Source organism: Tiliqua scincoides, chromosome 3, assembly GCF_035046505.1.
Source record: "Tiliqua scincoides isolate rTilSci1 chromosome 3, rTilSci1.hap2, whole genome shotgun sequence".
Classification (NCBI taxonomy): Eukaryota; Metazoa; Chordata; class Lepidosauria; order Squamata; family Scincidae; genus Tiliqua; species Tiliqua scincoides.
This window is the reverse complement of record NC_089823.1, coordinates 34724134-34743168: the sequence shown is the minus strand read 5'-3', so window position 1 is coordinate 34743168 and position 19035 is coordinate 34724134. Positions and strand designations below refer to the sequence as shown.

General features: G+C 42.2%; 2 protein-coding genes across 2 annotated transcripts in view; both read right to left on the bottom strand.

Moving 5' to 3' along the window:
• CCDC181 (coiled-coil domain containing 181) overlaps positions 1–4411 on the bottom strand; it is a 21825-nt gene extending 17414 nt beyond the window's left edge. Inside the window, exon 1 of the mRNA XM_066619094.1 lies at positions 4324–4411. The gene's annotated coding sequence lies outside the window, so the exon portion shown is untranslated. The remainder of the gene's footprint in view (positions 1–4323) is intronic.
• SLC19A2 (solute carrier family 19 member 2) lies at positions 3623–19035 on the bottom strand. Its single transcript, XM_066621263.1, has 6 exons — positions 18838–19035; positions 13836–14444; positions 9925–10147; positions 7565–7757; positions 4324–4465; positions 3623–3751 (listed from the first exon to the last, which is right to left on the bottom strand). Exons 1-6 carry the CDS (start codon positions 19033–19035, stop codon positions 3623–3625), a joined length of 1494 nt encoding a protein of 497 aa, XP_066477360.1.

Here is a 19035-nt window from a genome sequence, read left to right as displayed (position 1 = left end):
CCGCATGGGATATATACTGCAGTTAAGAATTTAAGACTGTAACCCAAAATGCTTAGCATTACATCATCAACGGATGATTGTCCGGATCCCAAAGGATCTCCTCTATGGAGAACTCGTGCAAGGAAAGCGCCCTACAGGTAGACCACAGCTGCGATACAAGGACATCTGCAAGAGGGATCTGAAGACCTTAGGAGTGGACCTCAACAAGTGGGAAACCCTGGCCTCTGAGCGGCCCGCTTGGAGGCAGGCTGTGCAGCATGGCCTCTTCCAGTTTGAAGAGACACTTGGCCAACAGTCTGAGGCTAAGAGGCAAAGAAGGAAGGCCCACAGCCAGGGAGACAGACCAGGGACAGACTGCACTTGCTCCCAGTGTGGAAGGGATTGTCACTCCCAAATTGGCCTTTTCAGCCACACTAGACGCTGTTCCAGAACCACCATTCAGAGCGCGATACCATAGCCTTTTGAGACTGAAGGTTGCCAACACTTCACATCATCACAGAACAAGCCTGTAAAAATACTTAAAAATATACTTTTATTTGATTAAAAAATAGTTTTATAACTTGGACAGAATAAAATACTGACCCACAATCAAGCTGTCCTCACATTCTGCTTTTGAGTCTGCAAATCATTTTTCTGACAAGTTATTCTAACTTTAAAGTCCTTCAGTAACACCACCTTGATATCTTGACAGCAATGCAAAATAACCTGAAACTGTATTTGGGCACACATTCATTAAATTGGATTAGTTAAGTAATCATACCAGCAATACAACTATAAGGCAAGTCTTGGGCAAGGAATATATCTGCCCACCTTCTAGTATCAATATTCGCCCATATATGAGGTGTTTTGTTTCTATAGTTTAGTTATAGTTAATATTCCCCACAGGAGAAACACAAAGGAAAGAAATATTCTTTACTACAAGTCATTTAGAGCTTGCAAATACATATGGGTTCTTGCCTTTTCCTTTTAATGCAGTGTTTCTGGGTTCTCTATAGAAAATGTTAAACAGATTGAGACAGCTTCTTAATTCCTCACGAGACAATTATAAACATTATTGTATGATGTAATCTGGATGAAGCATGGTCTTGTGACCAGTGTTCCCTCTAATTTTTAGCTTGAGAATGCAGAGCCCTGCAGTGGCTGTGTGGGGGCAACTCTTGCCATCTAGAGCAATGATGTCATCACTGAGCTCTGGAGCACCTTGAAGGAAGCTGTTCAATAAAAGCTGTGCAACTTACTGGGAAGGCTGCTTGTGACTAGATCTAGCTTATCCCTCAACCAGTGGAGGAGGCCTCTGTTATGGCCATGTGAGTTTAAACTCCCAAGCAGGTCACATGTGGAGCCTTGCTGCTCCATGCAGCTGGAAGGTGCTGCTGGCTCCGTTGTCCTCTTGTCTCCACCCTTGTGGAGGGGGAGATGGACAGGGGGGCTCTTTGGTACTGGGTTCAGCTCAGCTGCCTAAGATGCAAAATGAACATCTTTGGTTAGCCAACTGCCAGGCAAGGCAATTCAGAGCTCTCCACTAAGCAATTTAAAGGGGAAAGGGCAACTCAGAACACATGCTCCAAGCCTGCAGCCTACGGTGACAACCCCAGGTGCCCTCCCCAAGTGACAAGCCTGTCTGTCAGCTTATATGCAAGAGTCCAAAGTTGGAATTGTTTGCAAAGATGGACTTCCAAAGGTGATTTTAAAACAGAAGCAAATGTGAAGAAATTATGTAAATCCTTCCTAAGGAAGCCATTTCAAGGAATTTCTTCCTCCATCTTCAAACCCTCTGAAAGCATTCATATTGAAATGCTGTTTTAAAGTCTTTTTAGTTAATAGCAAGTTTCCTTACATTGTTTTTGCCCACTTAGATCACTATAACATCTTTATTCTTCCTACTTTTCTCACTGGATTGTGTAGCAAGGGGAGCACTGGATAGGCACATCTCACATGCTACAAACAAGACTTGTAAGGGCTTCTTCAAAGAGGATACAACATTTTTCAAACATTCAGCTTTTCCTACATGGAAATTTCCATATGAAATTCACATGTAGATTAAATGCATCCACCCACATATATGTGCATGGGTCTTATTTTCTACATATACATAAACTGGCAAGCACAAGTGGCAGTGGTTTCCCAAAGCATATTAAGTTCCCCATCATCACATGTGATGCCATACATGCAATTCTCAGCCACATAAAAGTGCTTCTCCATGTTCTCCGCTGAGCAATTTGATGGGAAAATGGCATCCCATCATACAGGCATGTTTAACACCCTCAGCAACACTAGCAAACACCACTGCAAGCCTGAGGCAAGGCCACCCTGTTAAGATTTATTCAACCCTAATTTGCAATTATTTTGTAAGTCACAGGAAATATATGTAGTCAAAGTGACTAGATGTGGAAGAGAAGGGAAGCAAGACATGTAATTTAGCAGCAGCTTCCCAATTTGCAAGATGCCCAACAGTGTGAAATCCCACCCTTGCCTATAAATGCAGGGATGGATGGAATCTAGGGAGTACTGCACTTACACACTTTTTCTATAAGCACACATGCTTCTGAGCTGTCTTTCTTAGAGTAGGAAAGCCCCATGTAGTTAATACTAAACAAAACCACCCAGTGGAACCATCCAGTTCCACAAATACATTTGTGCCTTAGTTAGAAGAACATTACAGCTACTGGTAGTTATGGTATTATTACCATGTTATTTGAACTATACAAAACAATATTGGTGTTACTTCATTCTTGCAAAGACTGTGAAAATCAGTCTTGTAAACAGCTTAATTCCTTGACCTCAAAGAGGCAGATTTCTTTGAAGGACTGAATGAAGACTAGAAGGGACAACTGACATTCTCAGGATGCCAAATTCAAATGGACAGTATTTCTTGTGTCATATACTCTATGACTTAAGATGTACTACTGATATTTCACAGGGTTAGCAGGTTACTCCAACTACTTCAATTTGATGGGTAGCAGTAACAAAAATAGTAAGCCTTTTTGGACAGCAAAATGCAGAGAAGACAGGACATGTAACAATGTGGAAAATGTTTGTGCATCTCGGTGTGCAGACCCCTTCAGCAGCTGTGAAGCATCACAACAAGTTTTGATGCCACCTCTGGTGATGACATCACCACATCATCCCCAAACTTCTGCGTTGCTGAGCTCTGTGCTATGCACAGCTCAGCTGGGAGGTATGCAGCCGCACAACTGCACACCTTTGAGACAACACTGCTTGCAGGTCTATCACCAATTCTAATTCTTGGCTTACCACCCCAAGTTCCTCCAATGCACCCAAGGACTAGCCTCCCAACTGCACACACTGTAACAGCAAATACTAGGCTCATTGGTCTCAGGAGGGCAACAGACCAAATAAGCCTGCAGCATACATTTGGCTTTCCCAAGATACGCAACTCTGACCAATAAGGCATATTTTCAACTATATACAGGATATTCTTACTAATGTAAGATACAGTCTGTTCCAAGTTATTCAACTAATATAGTAAAAATATTGACTAAATACAATTCAGGTAACAGTTGTGCGATATCATCTGAATACATAATAAATAAAAACCAGCACATTTAAAATAGAGCTCCCTTCCCCAACACCAATGCTGAACAAGTCCATATTCTGCATTCTATGCAACATTTGCTGCCATTTCATTTCTCCTCTCATTCCTCTTCTGGTAATTCCTGATAATCCTGTATGTACCGCTGATGAGGAATACTACCGATATAGCAGCAAAGTACACAGCATAGATCATGAACTGCAGAAAAGAGAAGGAGGAAGGGGAGAAGGTGGTAAACTGAGATGATAAATCCTATTAAGCTTTTTCAGGACCAACCCTACCATTAGGCAGAGAGAGTGGCCTCTGCCACTGATACTTCAGTTTGGGCTCTCATTAAAGGGCAACAAATTGTCCATTATTTACTCCATTTCATTTATTGTGTTGCCGTTCTGATTTCTGCCACAGGCACCAGGATGTTTTGTACCTGACTTTATAATAATGCATGATACAAGTCACATTTTGCTACACCATCCACTTAGGCATATTCAAATAGGAAGAGCTCTTCAAGCCAAAACAGGAAGTTCACTTTCATTCAAAAGTGTCAGCACCAAATTTCTCACACCTCGCCCCAGGTAGCAGCTCAGTCTAGGATAAACATTCCCACTGTCAGACAAAGGTCATCTAGTCCCCACTAAACAAAGGACATGCGAGTATTATTGCCCATCTAAATAGTCAACATGTTGAAATCAGAACAGCTATATCACACCTGGAAGGGAAACAAAGAGGCTTTACATACTTTCTTTCCTACTAGAGATAAAGCACAGCCTTACCTGTGTGAATATGTCCAGTCCAAGCCCTTTAGCATCAACAACAATGAACGTGAGTAATGTCTGCAGTGCCAGGGCAATGAAAGTATTGACACCAAACACAAGGCCATAACGCTCTACACTTAAATTGGCAGCAATCTGGAACCTTCACAAAAAAACAAAAGAAGGCATAGAAGATGAAGAAGGAGGAGATCACACTACTTTTAGGGCAGAGCCACACCTCTAAGTTAATTTTCAAATGTATTAGGGCCAAACTAAATGCTGTGATAACACTTCTGGTAGACTCAGAAATGCCTCAATTAAGTAGAATGAAGTGGGTGGAGAAACAGATTTTAAAAACAAGAGGCATATGAAGGCAGAGAAGTATAATTCTTCTCCTTCCTGTGGCTCATTTTACCATAGCCTCCCACATTCACCTCAGTTTTGAGTTACTTTTACTCCTGAAGTCCTACTTGGAAGAAAAGAGCCTGTAGAGGGGGGCTGAGAGGGAGATTAACACACTGTTGACATATTCCAGTCAAGCATCAAAGCAAAATTCAAAGCAGTTTGGCTGGTTCCACTATTCTAGCTCAATCATCTTAGGCATGTCACTATGTACATAAGAACATAAGAACAGCCCCACTGGATCAGGCCATAGGCCCATCTAGTCCAGCTTCCTGTATCTCACAGCGGCCCAGCAAATGCCCCAGGGAGCACACCAGATAACAAGAGACCTCATTCTGGTGCCCTGCCTTGCATCTGGCCTTCTGACATAGCCCATTTCTAAAATCAGGAGGTTGTACATGCACATCATGGCTTGTAACCCGTAATGGATTTTTCCTCCAGAAACTTGTCCAATCCCCTTTTAAAGGCATCCAGGCCAGGCGCCTTTAAAATGTCAATCTCAGTTTACTATCTACAAAATTGGAACCATGACCTAGTTCAGTGTTGGGAGTAAGAAAGATGCAGAAATATTACTTCCTAGGCACTTTATAAGTCATGTGCGCTTTGATCTTAAACAGTGGAGTGGAGGAGCTAACATGCAGAACTACAAGAATGGGAGCAAGGAAACTGACTGAAGGACTGAACACAACTGAGAAGAATCTAATGCTTTTTACCAAGTAAAATTTACTTGCAGAGACAAATGCCATTCTAGGTTGGATTAACCAAGCCATTAGATGAGGAAATTATAATGCTTTAACAAACCATGCCTCTATTAGGCACCGGTGCAGAAAGGACAGTCAGTCAATGAACAAGAGATAATTCAGTTTGAAACAAAGATTACTAGAGGTTGAAAACATGGGAAGGAATAGCTGAAGAAACTGTTTATTTTTAGTCAATATTCTAAGCATTTTAAGGCAATTATGGACTGCATCTACCAGGCAGCTGAGTGTGCAGAGGCAGAGTGTGCTGAGGCAGTAGAGTGCATGGTGCAGCAGCATCTAAGCTATTATACACACCACATGGCAGTAGAATCAGCCACCTCTCCTTGCAGCAGTTCTCAAGTTGCCAAGAGAGGGACAAGCTGCAATGGCTTCCAGTTAAAGCCCAATCCCCTGAAGGAGTTTTGATTGGGTCCAATAGACCCTAGGAAACATGAACAGGATTGCAACTTTAAATCAAAACTCTGGACTTTCCCCAGATCCTAGGACAGAACGCACTGGCAGAAATTAAGACAAGGCATAGGAAAAGCCTTTTCTGGAAGTTTTTTTGGGGGGTGGGGTGGGGGAGTACACATCAGTCATGATTGATGCCATTATAAATGTTAGCATAGAAACATCTAGCATTTGACTCAACTTCCAAATCCAAATTCCTCAAGCAAGAGATTCCATGTGAAGGAAATTACCTGTTCTGTAGATGAATGAATGGGAACCTCTTGAAAATATAATTTTCCACCCAGTAATTTAAATATGTCCTTGCTATTCTCATTTATAAAGCATGCTAAACATCAATACCAAGTTTAAATCAATCAGCTAAAATGCTCCTGGAGACAGGGGTGAGCAGTGAGGTTGCAAAGTTTGCAGACGACACCAAACTTTTCCTTGTGGTGAAGACCAGAAGTGATTGTGAGGAGCTCCAGAAGGAGCTCTCCAGACTGGCAGAATGGGCAACAAAATGGCAGATGCGCTTCAGTGTCAGTAAGTGTAAGGTCATGCACATTGGGGCAAAAAATCAAAACTTTAGATATAAGATGATGGGTTCTGAGCTGTCTGTGACAGATCAGGAGAGAGATCTTGGGGTGGTGGTGGACAGGTTGATGAAAGTGTCGACCCAATGTGCGGCGGCAGTGAAGAAGGCCAATTCTATGCTTGGGATCATTAGGAAAGGTATTGAGAACAAAACGGCTAATATTATAATGCCGTTGTACAAATCGATGGTAAGGCCACACCTGGAGCATTGTGTCCAGTTCTGGTCGCCGCATCTCAAAAAAGACATAGTGGAAATGGAAAAGGTGCAAAAGAGAGCGACTAAGATGATTACGGGGCTGGGGCACCTTCCTTATGAGGAAAGGCTATGGCGTTTGGGCCTCTTCAGCCTAGAAAAGAGACGCCTGAGGGGGGACATGATTGAGACATACAAAATTTTGCAGGGGATGGACAGAGTGGATAGGGAGATGCTCTTTACACTCTCACATAACATCAGAACCAGGGGACATCCACTAAAATTGAGTGTTGGGAGAGTTAGAACAGACAAGAGAAAATATTTCTTTACTCAGCGTGTGGTTGGTCTGTGGAACTCCTTGCCACAGGATGTGGTGATGGCATCTGGCCTGGACGCCTTTAAAAAGGGATTGGACAAGTTTCTGGAGGAAAAATCCATTACAGGTTACAAGCCATGATGTGTATGCGCAACCTCCTGATTTTAGAAATGGGCTATGTCAGAAGGCCAGATGCAAGGGAGGGCACCAGAATGAGGTCTCTTGTTATCTGGTGTGCTCCCTGGGGCATTTGCTGGGCCGCTGTGAGATACAGGAAGCTGGACTAGATGGGCCTATGGACTGATCCAGTGGGGCTGTTCTTATGTTATGTTCTTATGCTCTGCCCAAAAGGCTTCTTCCCAGGAAAGTGATCTTACTTTCTCTATGCTTTTTACCTATACATGTTTCTGTGGAGAGACTGAAGTCTTCAGACATCAGCCATAGCCTACACACCCCCAATGTCAGTTTTGGTTAATTTCATTTCATTTATAGGCTCCTTTTCTGCTCAAACAGTAATACAAATAATACAGTGAGGACACCTATGAATGATTACAAAGAAATAGTTACGTTGCAACTGTGATGAGCAGCATGTAGATGATTCGGAATACAATGTACGATACGTAGCACACCCAGATGTTACGAACAGTGTCCATGACAAACACAGCCGCAGCAATGAAGAAGGAAAACAGGGCTAAGGCTATCTCACCCCAAGTAGCCCAAGATGTTTTTACATGACCCACAACAAACACAGCCACAGCTCCTATAAATACAAAACCCACAGAGTTAGTATCTGAAAATATCTTTGGCACATATTTTGAAAACATTTTTAGAAGAAATCTGCTAGCCATGAACAAGTTTGACAGACAAACCAGTAACAGCTTCATTAAATATTTCATCAAATACAGTTTCTTGATTTTCACAGAGGAAGCAGAAAGGAGGCAGAGATTAACACTTTGGCAAATCGACACCAGCATTTCCAAAATAAGAATTTTGATGCCCAACATTAAGTCATTCACAAGTTATTTTCCAATTATCTAACTTTTAACATTTTAAAGATGCATCCCTGTCATGGTACTCAAAGAATCGTACAACAATCTAAATGACAAAGCAAAAATCCAAAACAAAACTCAAAAAATAGTACAAATTTTAAAAAAATCATGATGTTCAAAATTACAGCTGACATGACATTTCCATTTCAGCCCAAGACAGACATCAAAGCCTGCTAAAACAGCCAAGTATTTGCTTCCCAGCAGATATGAATACAGAGATGGTCAGGCAGTTTTCCCTGGGCAGGGGATTCCACAGCATCAGTCAAGAAGGCCCCGTTTCAAGCCTTCATTATTCCAATTTCTTGGAAGGACAGTATCCACTCTCCATCTGAACTCATTGGAGAGGAATATGTGCATCATAGCACCCCTCTAAATGATCTGGATTCTGAATACTTCAAGCTTTTAAAATTTAAAACCAGCACAACCTGGGGGCCCACAAGAGTGTTTCCAATTGGGCTTCACAGTTCCTAAGGTCGACCCTGCAGCCCATCTCTGATATCGGTCTACATAAAAGGACTACTCAAAATGCCTTAGGCGTTTTTCCCCCAAAGAACAGACAGCTTTCCATCATCTTTTGCATCTGTAGTAACAGAGTCAAGTGAATGTAGTCATCCTAATTGGATGCATTTCACACAGGTTTACTGATAATTCAGTCTAAGTGAATTTAGATAGCCACCATAAAGGGATTATTGGCAGTCACCTCAAGTTCCACATATCACTTTAATTTCCACTGTGAAGATCCACAAGGAGAGTTTTGGCTTGTTAATGGATCAATCAAGCATTTTCCTGTGCTACCACCACACAATTTAAGTGGTGTTTCACTTGCTCTCTGCTTAAGGCACATTATAGTTCAGACTGCTCAGCTTCATCCAGGAAGGATCAAGTGGGTGTTAGATGATCAGTCTTGTTTTGTGGAAAGGATTGAACTTTAAGTGTCCAGTTTAGAATTCCAAAACAATATAAATTTATAAGCACTCCTATAGCAATTATAAAAAAATCTATTTACAGCAGTGATGGAAGAATCAAAGTGGTTTCAAACTGTATTTTTTTTTTGGGGGGGGGGGGGAGAGAAACTGGGAGTTCCTTGTAAGCTTCCCAGAGCTCCTTAATAAAGAGATCCAGATGACAAGCATCCCTGAAAGATAGTTCAATTACCATTCACAGTCACAAGACAGCATTATTCTAACATACAAAATTCATGTGTGTCAGCAATGAGGCCCAATAGGCTTGATAGGTGCTCTGTGTGAATTAACCATGCAGACCATGACCCCAGGACAACTGGCAATGCACAAGAGTTTGAGAATAGACTTGCCCAAGGGGGATTTTCTTGGTAGGCAAGTCAAGTAAAAGATTTTGGAAAATACTAGTTTACCACATAGCCGGATGGATAAGAGGCTCACCCCTATGGCTTTGCCTACTAAAAGCATCACTTGTGGGTTTATCATCTTTATCATCAAAAGCATCATCTTTAGGTTTCTAAAATTAAATGGTACGAAATAGCCCTTGAGGATATGGGGGATAGGAAGAAAACAGGTGGAAGGATATGTAGAATGTTTCTCAATCAAGACATTAGGAACATTACTCAATTATGGTTGTGCAGTAGGAATGTGTAACCAGAGCCATTTTGTTCCAAGTGACATTACATCAGACATACTCATGCGTTTAACAAACATTTCTACATATGCTGAGCACGTCTGCTTGTATGACTTTTCCAGGATGCTCCTGTAAGCATCATCTCCAAACAATTTCAAAACAGCAGGAAGCAGAAGTAATTGAGTCATCAGCACATCACATGAAACTCCCCAAACAATCGGATAGAGGTGTTTAGGCACTCGGATTTCTCCGCTGCATTACAAAACATCCATTCTGACAACTTACCCAAAAGCGTGGAAGCAGCCTCTACACCACCATTGTAGATATCAGAGCTCCGAGACGGTAGCACCATTTCCCACAAGCCTTGAGCGTAGTTTATGACCTGGAAGTAGCCACATGTTGACAGTGCCCACCACACAGACCAGCACAGCAGTAGTCGGGAAGAATAACATCGCAAGAAATCCGCCCAGAGCTCTCTGATTACCTTCACAATATTCACTTTCAGCTCCTGTATAGATTAGCAACACAAGCATTCAACTAATCTTCTGTCCAACATCACTTGCAGCTACACGGTGTTGGTGGATGAGTATAAATTCAAATAACCTTGAAGAAAAATCTTCAGGAGAAATAAGCTGCAATGCCTCTAATTTTCTTCATTAGAAAGCTGGACCATTTGTGCAACATGCTACATTTCTGGGACAATATTACATATGGTAAGCCATCCTGGACAGCACCATTCCTATAGCAAAAAGACTGCCCAATTTACTGATCCTAAGTACAAACCACAGTAATGCATGATACCACAATTCTTTTTGATAATTCTGATAAATGATCTGCAAAAGCCACAACTTTTGCTAACTGAAAGATTCAGACTAGTCATTTGGATCTTAAGGTTTGGACAGCAAATACAACAGGCCACAAACCTATTATATGAATTGTCATCCCAAGTCTCTCTACTGCAAGACACAAGTGTTCAATTTGTTTGCTATATTACAGAACAGTATATATTTAACCCAGCCCAAAATAAACCATATTCCTGTTTAGAAGAGCCTCCAGTCCCCAAAGTCTTTTAACTTACACTCCTTTTGATTTTGGGCTTGGGCTCATATTGACAAAATGATGGAATGGCAGGGTGGAGGAAACAGAATTCCCTACAGAAATGTGTATCTAGTGTGAAGATAGACAATAGTAGTTGCTACTATCCAACAAGAACATCATCAGGGTCACCCAACACCTCTTACATTGTCAGAGAACACCAGACATGATAGGCTAATCTAAATACTAGAGAATTAAAGCAAGTTCCAAGACTGATGATTTTCTCAGGTATTAAGGCAGCAATAGGATTCTCCATCCTAAACAACAACTTCACATTCCACATCAGAATAAATTCAACAGTATTAAGCCATTTCTGCCTACATTGTATATACGTAACAGGGACCAAATGTGTACACCTGTGGGCCAGGCAAAAATGGATTAAACATGCTGTTTACTTTAAGTTGATCAGAAAGACAGAACTATTAACAGTATTTATATACCACTTTTCACCAAAAAGTTCATAGATGTTAGGGGCTGTATAACGAATGGCTCTTGCATTCTCAAAATAGTAAAGGAAGGAGGGTTAATAAAGTGTTCCCTTTCAGTTAGCTATCACAGAACAGCTTTGGCCAAAATACTGCTTCAAACAGACCTGAAGCTGGAAACAGTGGCTCTTGTGCCAAGGCTTAGAAAACAGTAAAACATATATGGACAAACACAACATAACCAAATCAAATTATATCAAGAGCTGATGACAATCAGATGTGCTGTTTTTCCCACTGGATAGGATGAATCATGATGCATGAATCACCATGAACCAGGGATTGCAAAACTGTTGCTATGTTATTAAATGGACATCATTCTGCTTAATGTTTGTTTATTTTAAAAAGAATGAATTCCTTCTCAATCATATATCCAGAATCATGTATTATACCTAAAGATTGTCTGCAGGACAACTCCAACAAGGAGGAGTTGGTAATCTATACCATTCTGGATTTTTAAGAATTAAAATATATATTCTAAGGCAAAAGTACTAGATGCTGCGTGTTACCACAGAAGTAAGAAGTGCTTGCTAGCTATTAGCTAGCAATTTTCTAATCACATCAATTCTGTGTATGTCCCCCATGCTGTTTAACATCTACATTAAACCACTGGGAGAGGTTATCTGGGGATACAGAGTTGAGTGTCTTCAGCATGCAGAGGACACTTGGCTCTATCTCATTTCCATCATTAGTCAAGGAAGCTATGGAAGTCCTGAATCACTGACTCAAGTGGTTGATGGCCTGGATTAAGGTGAACAAGATAAAATTGGAACTGGAAAAGATAAAGGTGCTCCTAGAGAAGAGATTTTCAGCCCAGGAACTGGATTGTCATCATTTTGGATGTAGCTGCACTCTCCTTGACAAATCAGGCTCACAGTTTAGGTGTGCTCCTGAACTTAACCTTAAGTCTAAATCCCCAAGTAAGGGCTGTGCCCCAAACCACTTTCAGCCGGTTTTGGCTAGTACACCAACTATCGTCCTTTCTTGGATTGGGTGGACCTGGTTATGTTTACCCACACACTAGTGACAACTGGGTTGGACTACTGTAACGTTTTGTTTGAGACTGCCTCTGAAGACTGTTTAGAAACTAGCATTAATATAAATGCAGCCACCAGGATCTTGATTGGAGCAAGGGGTCGTGATCTCACACTCCTGTGAATTCATCTGCTTTGGCTGCCTGTATGTTTCAGAGTACAATTCAAAGTGTCGACAACGTGGCCTATAAAACCCTTAATGGTTTGGGGCTGAGGGATCATCTCTCCTCATACAAGGCTACCTGTGAGGTCACTGCCAATATCCTGTTGCAGGCACCATCACCAGTGAATATATGGTTGGTGTGATAGGGTCTTTCTTCTGTGGTACCCGACTTGAAATTCACTCCTAGTCAAGTTTCAATTGCTCCTTTAGTGACTTTTCAAAAGCAAGTCAAAGTGTGTTTTTGTGAAGCCTTTGGTTGATCTTTGCAGAAACGTGCATCGGGCAGCTGCTTCCACTCTACATGGGGCTGACTCTGAAGATGGTTCGGAAACTTCAACTAGTGCAGAATGTGGCTGCCTGTGTGATTGCTGGGGCTCATTGGTTTGACTTAGTCGGGCCACTGCTTTGGCAGCTACATTGGCTACCAGTTTGTCTCTGGGTTGAATTCAAAGTGCTAGTTTTACTTTTAAAGCCCTATACAATTTGAGTCCAGGGTATTTGAGACACCGCCTTTGTCCATATAATCCTACCCATCCTCTCAGGTCATCTGAGGGGGCCCTTCTGACTGTGCCACCACCAGTACAGGTAAGGGGGTAGCAGCTAGGAATAGGACCTTCTCAGTGGTGGTGCCCCATTTATGGAATTCCCTTCCCCTGGAATTGAAATCCGCTCCCTCTCTGGAGACCTTTCAGCAGGGCCTCAAAACCTTATTTATGAAGGCTTTTAAATGACACTGGGGGCTGACATATATGACATATATATGTATATGTATATGTATATGTATATGTATATGTATATGTATATGTATATGTATATGTATATGTATATGTATATGTATATGTATATGTATATGTGGTGATCCTGGGGTTTTAATTGTTTTTAATATATATTGTTTTATTTTATGTTGATATTGTTATCCCGCACCAAAGGTGACTCAAGGCAGCTCTATATACAAATGGAAGCCTGTAGTAAATAGATCAGCATATCCCACTGGCATATTCCATTTGCACAAACCTTTACTCTAAAATTGTATGGTGCGTCTCACTATAGAGCATCTCACTTGGAGGAAGGAACTCTGAATTCAAATGTCACTCAGCAACTTTGGGTCACTCACCATCTCTCAGTCTAACACACTTCACAGGGGTAGGGGTGGTGGTGATAAACCTCATATGCCACACTGTGGCCCTTTAAGGAAAGATGGTATAGCAATATTTCTTCTTGGTCATTACAATAAATTTTAGCTTGCAATGGGGTTCCTCAGACATTAAAACAATCAGATACCTGAAAATCCCCAGAATTACCCAGGAGTGCCACAAGCAACAGAAGCACAGCAGGTTGCCATTGTTAACTAAGCTGACAGACAGTTCTCTATACCACTACAGACCTGTACCTTTCACTCCCCCTGAACAGCATAATGCTTACCTGATGCTCTTCAGGATGCTCTTCTACATTTAGAGGCACCTTTGACTCAACATCTTCCCACCCAGGAACCCTCTTTAAGGCAGGGCCATCCTGGATGATTGGTCCGTTTTTACAATCAACACCATTCCTTTCCTTACTGACCTGGCTGCTCGAGACGTGGTGAAAGAAAAGGCTTTTCTGTGGCATGGGCAGAAACCAGGCCACAGCAAAGGCAACTGATGCGGAGGTGAGAGATATCACATTCAAGTAAAACAGAGGCCAGCCAGCAACAGACACCAAGATCTGTCCAGCGATGGAGCCCACAGTATAACCCACAAGGGTAGCGCTTCGACAGTAGCTTGTGACTTTTTGGTACAAGGTCAGGTCCACAACACTATAGAGGTAGGAATAATAGGCGATTTCTGTTGCAGTTACCAATCCATAGAAGAATTCTAAGAACTGAAGGGCCAGCAGTTCTTTGGCATAAAGCAGCATAAACCATGTCACTATAAGAGTCAGTCCTTGTAGGAGGATTACTGGCTTGTAGCGGAGATAGTCTGTTAGCAGGAAGACGGGCAACAGCAGCACCAAGTACGAGTAAGTCCATACTGGATAAATTTCATTGAAGACCTGAAAGAGGAAGTGACCATGAACTTTTAAAAACTGAAAATCAGCATTCTGAACACAGATATTTATTTTTTTAATCCCACATTTTGTTTCCAGATGTGGGACTCAGGATGTGGCACCTTGACTGTAGCAGTTAAATAACAATCTTTGAAAAAAAAGAACAGTAGAACAATCCTCAAGCTACCCAACATTAAAAGTTTGTTCAAACGCAATAGCTTTGACATACCAATAAGTTGGGAAAAAGACTAGTGCCTAGCAAATATTTCTACAGAGGCTATTTCACAGCTTGCACAATCATGAAGGGCATGATGGAAGTCTGGGGGGGGCACAAAGTGTCATGTAGAGATAAAATCCTTAGGCCAAGTGATGCATCCTGCTTCTGCTCAAACCAGAATCTGGGGGGGGGGGGGAAGGTAGCTACACCTTGAATGTCCCATCAACCTAACCAAGACCCTCAAAAAGAGCTCCTGCTTAGTCCTTATACTGTTCCCCTCTGCATGGTTTAGAAGAGCATTACAGAGATGTAATGCTATGTACCTTTAAAATGCTGGTGTTAGAATTTATGTCCCATCAATCCACAGACCATTCTCTGCAAGAGCAGCTGACAGCTGGGATCAAGGATCTTTGCATGTTCACTTGCTGAAGAGATAATTGGTGCTGGATTGAAAGAACCAGAAAGTGAAGTTTAAAGTGCTTGAGAAACATTGTCTTAAAGAGTTAGCTGCTCTGGCAATGCCCATTTAGAAACTGAAGTGGTGGGTGTGGGATTCATGTGTGAGCACATTCTGCCTTTCTAGTTTAAAGACTGACTCACTCAGGTGTATCCCATCCCAATGCATTTCAATGGTCATTTGAATGAAAATGCTTTTAAGAATAGCCAACATGTGTTGCCAGACATGTGTTGCTTCCTAATAGTAGGCTTTTATTCTTTTTTTGGATTTGTTTAGCCATTTGTAGACATTCCCTAAAGACAAAGGTATACTACAGGCAACCAATCACCCTGCATTTAATGATTTCCACTACTCATTTGGAAATGCAATGCATTCCAATAGGCTCAGAAAGAACCAATGCATTTCAATGGCCGTTCCTCATCATTTGTTTTAGTATGTTCCCAGTAAGATACCAGGACAGAATTCCACAAAGTTGTGGGGGAGAGGTGCAGTTACTCAGGGCATCCTGAACATTGCTACTGCATTCACAAGCCTGGTTAACACGAAAAGGATTTTTAGAGACTTCACTCCAGAAAACAAGCATACATATCTGGAAGAATAAGAATTATAATATGAGGTCAATCACAGATAATTAAAACAAGAGCAACAGTCATGGTAGCTGAGTGTTTTAATTTTCAGTTTTCTTAGATCTTCGCATTATTTGGAAGATCAAGGACATGGATAAAAGAAACAATGAACAGACTGAAAAACTTGTGGGACTGGATGTGGTAGAACCTTATCAAGAATCTCCACTATATACTGCTTCGATCTGTACCAACTAAGATAATATCATTCACATGAACTGTACTTCATCCACAGAGTGAACAGTTACTTAAGGTCAAGACAGCAGGTTGCATAACTCACTAACAGTATTTATGAAAGGTAATAACTATTCAACTAAAGAATGACACAAGCCATGACACTTGTTTAAGTTCTGCTTCTCAAATGTCTGATGACCAAACTGCATTACATGAAGCATGTCGTCACAGTTTTTGGGACTACTGCAGCAGAGAGGGGCTTTAACCCACAGTTATTTATAAATATGTCTCATTCCACAACTTCCCTCAAGCAGCTATCATTGGACCACTCATAGACAAAATTCCTTCTCACACTAGAGACTTTTAGCATTGCACAGGAGCAGCGCATCACCTGGAAGAGAATCCATCACTGGAGTCCCAGCATGGCACTTATTCTCTATTACAGCCTTGCAATGCTTACCCCCATAGGCAAGATTTTTAAGAACTTTACTTTGAAGGAAGCCCCATTTGTGGAATGGGACTTGCTCCCTAGAAAGCACGTTTATGGCTGGTCTTCAATTTGTTGCGACCTTCCCATTTGTTGAGATTTAGAGAGATTCCTACATCCATCTCACAGGAGTATTGAAATTGGCACTTTAATTGTTTCCTCAACTGGTTTCCTCCTACCCATCAACAGCCACCTTTAATTAGTGGTTTCTTGAATTCAAATACCATTTTTCCTCAGTATGTGAGGAAAACCAGAAACAAAAATGATTTTTTAAAAACTACACTAGTGCTTTGGCACTCCACAGGGGTGCTGCAACTGTATTTATAGCGGTAAGCGCACACACACACACACCCAAGTCTTTAAGACAAACACAAATTATAACGCATTGCAGCTATTGGATCCTCCATACTGAATGACTGGAAGATGGCAATTCCAGAGAAAATAGCTTCCCTGGAAGGAACCTGAACCTAGGTTGCACTGATCCCAGAGCATAATGCAATACAACAGTTAATAATGTTGCAGACTTAAGAAATGTTATTGTACTTTTAGGAGTAGTCTAACAAGTAGAAATCCACAAACCTACCTGTTACTGCCAGCGGTGTAGTGGCCAATTTTGAAATACAAGACCTCACCCCCCCCCCACACACACACCACTAAGACAACAACAAAATCAAATAAAATGATTTAAAGTATTTTCTTCTATCACTTATTCCTGCTTTAAAAATTTACAGACCTAGCTCATTTCATCTGAAGTACTTTGAGTGGGTTAAATTACTTTTAACACAGACATAAAATTGGAAAAAATGGAATTTAAATATCTCAGAATCATATAAAATATATGTTAGAGTGCTAACCTACATGTTTACTCAGAAGCAACTGTGTTCAATTGAACTTATTCCCAATTAAATTTGCATAGAATTGTAGCCCAAATGTAACATGAACTATATAAAGTACTGGAAAGAGGACAACAGCAATCACCCTAAGAAAATTTCAGTTTGCCTCCTGCCGAGTCTGATGCTTCTACTTGGCTAAGGTCTTTCGGAAAAAAGTTTTAGAAGCCAGCACTAGAGCACTCCCTCTGATGACATCACCTTTCATACTGTAGGAAAAGTCCCCAAGTTCAGCTCCCCCCCTTCCGCTACACCCTTGGTTACTGAGCAGCACTTGTGCCGGTCCCTTAAGTTACGCTCTTTTCTTCTCCCTTTCCTACAACCAGCTAATGCCCTCATCCAACATTCCAAGGATTATAGTGGGACTCCACTCCAGACTTCTTGGCTACATCCCATATAATGCGCTACTCTATACCAGTACTCTTCAACCTTGAGGTTGGGATCACAATGGGGTCACCAATAGTCAGTTGTGGGGTCATGGCAACTTAATGGGAACAAAAGAGGTCAAAGACCACTGGACTAGAGCTCCACCAGGTAAGGGGCAGGCATCTGGTGCACCCCTTCAGATACCAGGAGACTGTGTCCCAGTCCTGCTGAGATTCTTAGCAATTGGGCTAAAATGGCTTTCACAAGTGCCAGGTAACTTTTTATGGTTACAGTGCTGGAAGGGCATTACAAGGGTAGTGAGGGGGAGGGGATGGATGGGTGCTTATGGTCCTGGGAGGAGGCTGGATCTATGGTGTGGCCCCCAGTTCATGCTTTATGAGACTCATACTTTATTTATGAGACTACTGGGGTCATGGCACAAAAAGGGTTGAAGATCACTGTTCCTGACCAGAAGCAAACCTACCCACCACGAGGAGTCTCAGATCTCAAATTAAGAACATAAGAGCCCTGCTAGATCGGGCCACAATCCCATTTAGTCCAGCGTCCTGTATTTTATAGTGGCCCACCAGAAGCCTCAAGGAGCACACAAGACAAAAAGAGACTGGCATCCTGATGCCATCCCTGGCATCTGGCATTCTGAGAGAGCCACCTTCAATAATCAGGAGATTGCACATACCCATTATGGCTTGTAACCCGTGATGCACTTTTCCTCCAGAAGTCTGCCCAAGCCCCTTTTAAAGGTATCGAGGCCAGATACCATCCCAACATCCTGTGGCAAGGAGCTCCACAGACTAATGACATGCTGCATAAGAACATTTTGTGTGTCCTAAGTCTTCCCCAACTCTCAATTTTAGTGTGAATTCTTGAATTCACAGTGTTAGAATCAGAGGCTGGGACCAAAACCTGACCTCAAACTTGATAAAGGGCTGAGTTTTAGGGCACCTTCCTATTCAGGTCTACTCAGAAGTAAGTCGTATTGTGCTTGATGGAGCTTACTCTCAGGAAAGTGTGGACAGGACAGAAGCCTCAGGGGCATGCCCACCCACACCTGTGCTAAGAGAAACGCGCTCTTTCCCGCTCGAAGACACGTGTCTTACTATTCACACGTGCAGGAGCCAAGCCCTGCAAGAGGGACAAGGTGGGGCTGGGAGCGAGGAGGCTCACCTGGGTCTCGGTAAGGTTCTTGTCCGGCCCCAGGAGGAACGCCGTGAGGAAGGGCTCCGAGGGCCGCAGGCTGTAGAAGAAGCCGTAGGCGCAGAGCACGGCGGTGGGTAGCAGCCAGCACACGCTCTCGGCAGCCCGCCCGCCGCGACAGGGCAGCACCCGGGACCGAAGCCCGCTCAGGACATCCTGTGCTTCCAT

Coding starts and splice junctions, on each gene's coding strand:
- SLC19A2 (XM_066621263.1), bottom strand. CDS start 19,035: ATGGAAGCACAGGATGTCCTGAGCGGGCTTCGGTCCCGGGTGCTGCCC. Junction 10,148..13,835: donor AGCATCCTGAAGAGCATCAG/GTAAGCATTATG, acceptor TAATCTATACAG/GAGCTGAAAGTGAATATTGT. Junction 3,752..4,323: donor GACTGGACATATTCACACAG/GTAAGGCTGTGC, acceptor TCTTTTCTGCAG/TTCATGATCTATGCTGTGTA.